The sequence below is a fragment of the Mobula birostris genome, chromosome 13 (genome assembly GCF_030028105.1).
Source record: "Mobula birostris isolate sMobBir1 chromosome 13, sMobBir1.hap1, whole genome shotgun sequence".
Classification (NCBI taxonomy): Eukaryota; Metazoa; Chordata; class Chondrichthyes; order Myliobatiformes; family Myliobatidae; genus Mobula; species Mobula birostris.
This window is the reverse complement of record NC_092382.1, coordinates 93163281-93169513: the sequence shown is the minus strand read 5'-3', so window position 1 is coordinate 93169513 and position 6233 is coordinate 93163281. Positions and strand designations below refer to the sequence as shown.

At 43.5% G+C, this 6233-nt stretch overlaps 1 protein-coding gene across 1 annotated transcript; it reads left to right on the top strand.

Moving 5' to 3' along the window:
* The first annotated feature begins 1152 nt into the window (after positions 1-1152).
* Positions 1153-5789, top strand: LOC140208051 (probable G-protein coupled receptor 139). Its single transcript, XM_072276578.1, has 2 exons — positions 1153-1219; positions 4885-5789. Exons 1-2 carry the CDS (start codon positions 1153-1155, stop codon positions 5787-5789), a joined length of 972 nt encoding a protein of 323 aa, XP_072132679.1.
* Positions 5790-6233: the final 444 nt, after the last annotated feature.

The following is a 6233-nucleotide window of genomic DNA, read 5'->3' as shown; positions in this document are numbered from 1 at the left end:
AGGAAGCTGAGAGGTGACTTTGTAGAGGTGTAGACTGTTATAAGAGGCATGGATGGAGTGGAGTGGCAGAATAATTTTCCAGGGGGGAAATGGCTAACATGAAGGTCAATAATATTGAGGGGATTTGAGGAAATTATTGCAAGGGACAACTTTTATTCACATAGAGAATGATAGGTGTGTCCTGTCTGGAGCGGTGGTAGAGGCTGATATATTAGAAACATTTCAGATCCCCTCCGGAGGATATGGATGTTAAAAGACTAGAGGTTTATAATGGAAGGGAAGTTTTATTGGTCTTATAGCAGGATGAAAGTTTTACAAGATCGTAGGCTGAAGGACCTGTACTGCGTTCCAGTGTTCGATACTCCATTTCCAAACGTTCATATGTCCATTGAATCAAAGTGATGTTTCTATTATGTGAAACTCTGAATATGTCAGTCATGTTGTTAGTTTGCAGAAGTGATCTGTGTTGAGCGCTCAGTTAGTTGGGCGGCCTCCTGTCATTCTCAGCCCCACGAGTTTGTCGTGGAACAGCAACACAGTGTCAGCTGTATTTAAACCCTGCGTTGTTTGAGGAGCGTTTTCATTTACCAGTTCACCTTTGCACCAGGGAAGATGTCATTTATAACAGGAGATCAGTTCGAATGTGAGATCATCGGGCTTTATTTTTTTCCGATATCGGGGAGCTGTCGAGTTCATGCCGGTGAATAAACTCCAATCTGCAGTACAAGAGCTCACTTCATTTTACCAGCTCTGCCTCAAGTAAAGAGAAAATCCACTATCCTCTGTGCAAGGAGACAAACACTTCACAGGGAAAAGGATGGGTATTCCCACCTCCCTTTGGACAATTACCTCACCGCAGAGAGAAAGTTTCATTTCGACACCAAAGAGTTTAATCTGTTTTGTCAGTACTCTAGGGATCTCCAATTAAATATTATAAACTATTTATGCGACAGCTGATATTTCACCCGCTGGCACAGTCAATATATTCCATCTTCTTAAATCTATTATTTATGTTCATGAACGATCCGAAGCGTCGGTGTCCCGTGGAGATTGGCAAATATATAAATTTAATGTTAAGAGAGACTTCTTCCACTGATTTTCATTGGGACTGATAATCGGCTGCTGAAATCCTTTGATCAACTCATTCAGGGAATGTTGGAAACTTTTTACCGCATCAAGGATATCTATTATCTGGTCATTCTGGCTATCGCTGTGCCCGGTAAGAAATATTAAGTGGTGTGCCATCTTTTACCTAAAGTCAAGAGCGCCGTGCTCAGTGCTGCCAGCGATGATACTGAAATGCCACTTGATAGAAGTCGAAAGCTGCTTTACTGAAATTTTCTGGAGATGCGGATGGCATAAAAGAGAAAGAGAAGGAAAAACATGTACCGGCTGTATGATTTGCGTCGCGTGAAATGCCGTACTGCGTGATATTAAACAATAGCGCAATGAAAAGGTTAGCATTGGTGGGAAGATGAATGCTAGTAAGTACACGGGGATCATTGATGAAAACCTCCTGGCCTCGGCCAGAAAGGGTAAACTGGGTAGGAAGTTCGTCTTTCAGCAGGACAACATCCCAAAAACACGTTGCTAGAGCAACCGGGGATAATCTTCAAATGTTGAAAATCTATATCATTGAGGGGTGCAATCGCAGCCCTAACCTTAACCCGATTGGGCATCTCTGTCACAACCTCTGGATCCCTGTCCACCACCGCCCCTGAACTAATCTGGCACAGCTTGAGAAGTTTGCAAGGAGGAGTGGGTAAAGCTTGCCCCATCATGTTGTACATGGCTAATAGAGACTTATCCAAAAGTAATATCGGCTGTCGTAGTTGTGATGGATTATTCAACTGAGTACTGAGCTTAGGAATGTTTATATTCTCCAGAATATTCCAAACTGCGAATGGATGTTCATTGTGATGGGGAATATATGGCAGGACATTTCCAAATGAAATTCTGAACCCGATTCAGTTAATACAGCGCCTTGTAAAAGTACCCAGCGCTCAACACTTTGTTCACATAAATGGATATTACAACCAGCGATTGTGATCAATTTATCTGGGAATGTTTACTCGTGAATCACATGCTCCTGCTTTCACAGTAGAGGCCAAAAAACAAGGAACACTGTGAAGCATGAAATCTAAAAAAATCTGAAACTGAAATGTCAGAAGTTCAAAATTATTCATGTCCCTTCGCTCAGTACTCAGTTGAACCACCTCTCGCAGCAATTACGGCCAGTAGACTTTTTTCATAAGCCTCTATTAGTTCTTACAACGCGATGGAGCAAGATTTCCCACTGCTCCTTGCAAAATTGCTCCGGCTGTGCCAGGCCAGATGCGCAGCCGCAGTGGACAGCCATCCAGAGGTCCTGCCAGGGATTTTCGATCGGGTTCTGGTCAGGACTCTGACTGGGTCACTCAAATACATCAAGGCATTCTATTATTGTGCAGGTTTTCATTCAGGAGCTCTCTACGTATAGCTCATTCATCTTCCCATCAATCCTGATCAGATTTCCAGTCTCTGTTGCTGAAAAGCATCCAAATAACAAGATGGGAACGCAACACGCATCGCTGAAAAGATCTATTTTGCCCATAAAGTCTTCGCAAAGCATCAGGCCACTACAGGGATGTTCAGAAGCTAGTTTCAGTCTGCAATACTCAGAACAAGTGGTATAAATATTTTGCTGGAGTTGCCTATTGATCGCTACGTTAAGGAAATGCGAGCTAACATAAATTCGACTTCCTCAGTTTGATGCTGGAGTCTCATCCCGAAACGACAAATTGGTTAAACAGACGATGCCTCACTTGCTGTGATTTACTGGAAATTTTGTGAGTGTCGCTCTAGTACCTTATAGAACATTTTGAGAAATTGAAATAACTGTACAAATCGTTCATACGGTTCACTACACTATACAGTGGCTATGAAGAATAATCCTAGTTACATTGTTGATAGACAAAAAAGGTTGCTTTGATCCAAAATAACTTCATCTATTGCAATGTATGCTGACTGCTTAAGTCCTTTTCATAGTAGTTTATCACCTCGTTGAAGTTAGCCATGTGCCCGGGGAGAGTTTATTTTCCTTCATATTCGTATAAAGTTAAGTCTCCCTTCACTACCCGCATTTCAGATCGTTCCCTAGCACCAGGACTCTCAGATTTATTGATCAGACTGGAAGCTGGAAATAGCGCAGAGAAAACAAAATAACAGAAATCCAGGTCGTTCCCTCTACTTAGCCGATGGACAGATATCATTAATCTGAGGGAAGATTATTTCCTGAAACCTGCCCCATTGAACATCTCCAGCGTTTTCTTTTTGCTTTTCCGTCTTCCAGCATCTAAAGTTTTTAATTTTCCCGCGAGTTTTCTTTTGTCTTCCACTTGGCAAGGTCCCAGAATTCAGAATGACAAGCAGATAATCAATTGTGCACCAGTTTGCAATCCTTATACTGCAGAAACAAATTATATTGGCGTGTTATAGGTGTGAGGAGTGAGTAAGAGATAAAATCTAGGTCAGTATAATCTCTAAGGGCGGATCAAACAACAAGAAATAGTCCGTTTCCTGGGAAGTTGATTGGTGAAATGGGGAGACAAACGAACAATAATCGCTATCTCATTTGAACATAGAGAGGATGTTTCCTATAGTGAGGAAATCTCGGACCAGTGGGCACAGAATGGGAGGACGTCCCTTCAGAACATACCTGGGGAGCAATTTCGTTAGCCAAAAGGTTGTGACTGAGGAAGTCAATTATCTCAGGAGGTTGTGGAAGCTAACTCATTGGGTATATTTTAAGGGGAGGTTGATATGTCCTTCATTAGTCAGGGTGTCAAAGGTTACGGGGATAAGTAAGGCAGGAGAATGGGGTTGAGAGGGATAATTAATCAGCCACGATTGAATGGGGAGCAGACTCTGTACGTCGAATGGCCTAATGCTGCTCCCATGTCTCATGGTCTTCTGCCCTTTATGGGAGCGATAAGGAAACGGCCAGTTGATCCCGCAAGGGTCCGAAGTTTCAGAGATCAGGGCAGAACTGCGGAGACCCGGAAATGGAAAGCCGGCGGCGGACTGTCATCCTACTCTTCACCATTCGCTACTTCATCAGAGACGATTAGTTTCAGAGCGGAATTGTAGATAGGATAATGTGAGAAAGCTCGTTGTCGTCGGGACAATGGGAAAAATGGAAAATCAGCAGGTTTGCTCGCATCCATGGGAAGACTAAGTAAAGAAAGAGCGTTTCATGTCGAACAGCCTTTTTCAGAATTGGGAAGGAGACAACGTTCGGTACCTTGATGGTCCTTTCTGACTATGTTTCCCGTCTCTGATACTCCCTCAGCCATTTTCATTCAATTTCATCATTGCCGGTTACATCTGAGAGTGAAGGAGAGCCAAGGGGATGTCTTCTGCTCTGTATGTTGTTAATCCTGTATCCATCCGTTTGTCCATTCCATTCATCCATTGACCGGTAACATTGTCTACAGCCTCTCCCTCCGCCTACCCCGGTTCCACTCGGAGAGAGGCGCCCCCTTCCACACTCACACTGCAGCATCGAGCTGCCAATAGCTCCAACCCGGTTCTGACGAGCTGCTTCGAATTAAAGGACTTCTCTCCCGTCACGTGAGACCTGAGAGCCGAGTACATGAGGAACTTCCGTTTCTGGCTCTAGGATTTCAGCATCTATATTGTTCTATAACTTTAGTCATTTCAATCCTTAAGTGATACATCTTAATGTTCAAAATTCAAGGTAGATCTATGATCATATATATACATGATACGTTTTCCTGCAGGCATTTACACGAATAGAAATAAACTGAACAGAACTCATCAATATCGCAGCAGAATAAGGCAACGTTGGAAACCCATCTCTGTTTTCTCTTCTCTGCCGCCCAGTGAATATAGTGGCGATTGCAATCCTTTCCCGGGGGAAGTGCGGCCTCTCCACGTGCACCACACGCTACCTGGTTGCCATGGCAGCGGCGGATCTGACGGCTGTCGTCACTGCGTTCTTCACACGGATCAAGTACTATTCCTCCGGATCCTTCCTGGAGACGTATCCCTTGTGTAGCATTATCTTTGTACTGCAATGTGCTTCCAGAGACTGTTCCGTCTGGCTCACGGTCACCTTCACCTTCGATCGGTTTGTCGCCATTTGTTGTCAGAGGTTAAAAGCCAGCTATTGCACGGGAAGGACCGCGGCCTTGGTTCAGGTGATCACCTGCATTGTCATGTGTTTAAAAAATATCCCCTTCTATTTCATTTATAACCCAAGGGAAATAATCGATGGTGTATTATGGATTTGCAAGTTCAACACAGCTTATTACACGGAACACCAGTGGGTGAGCTATGACCAATTCGACAAGAGTTTAACCCCACTGATTCCATTCGCACTGATACTGATCCTCAATGCCCTGACGGTCCGGCACATTTTTGCGGCCAGTCGGGTTCGTAAGAGACTGAGGGGTCAGAGGAAGGGGGAGAACTGCAGTGACCCGGAAATGGACAGCAGGCGGCGCTCTGCGATCCTCCTCTTCACCATATCTGGCAGCTTTATCATTTTGTGGTTGGCGACTGTTGTCAATTTCTTCAAGTATAACGTCGGAGGGACAGATCCCAATAATTACACCGATTCTGAATTTATCTTACTGAAGCTTGGATACATGTTACAGAACCTGAGTCTGTGCACGAACACATTTATATATGGAGTAACACAGTCTAAGTTCAGAGAGCAGTTCATAGCCGCAGTTAAATGGCCAGTGATCACAATTGTACACTTAATCTGGAGACAAAGCAACTGACGGCAGCCAGGGTTTATTCCCAATGGCTCCAGACTGTGATGTGATACTTCACACCAGATATTGTGATCACTCGCTGAAAATAATGCCGATAGCGGGAGAGAATGTTAATTCAGCAGAGGCCATAATGTTAGATCGACAATTTCGCTGTTTGTGCTTTGGAGCAGTCACATTTCAAGATTCATGATTTAAGTTTCACGATTGAATGATGTCATCCTCTGTAGAAAAGTGTAATGACAACAAATATTTGTTACTCCAAATATGATGCAGCACCAAAAATCTTAAAATATAAAATAAACATCAGGATATAAGAATTTACCTCTCAGGAAGTACTTTCACCAAAGAAAACAGGATCAGCAATCCATGCAAGCAAATGCAATTCTGATAAGGTGTATAAAACAGTTAACATACTCTCTTAAACAACGGAACATCATCAGCTGCCTTCCA

What these genes read in the sequence shown, in the direction of transcription:
- LOC140208051 (XM_072276578.1), top strand. Translation starts at nt 1,153, where the DNA reads ATGTTGGAAACTTTTTACCGCATCAAGGATATCTATTATCTGGTCATT. An exon ending in TCTGGCTATCGCTGTGCCCG is followed by an intron (nt 1,220 to 4,884) that starts GTAAGAAATATT and finishes TCTGCCGCCCAG; the next exon opens with TGAATATAGTGGCGATTGCA.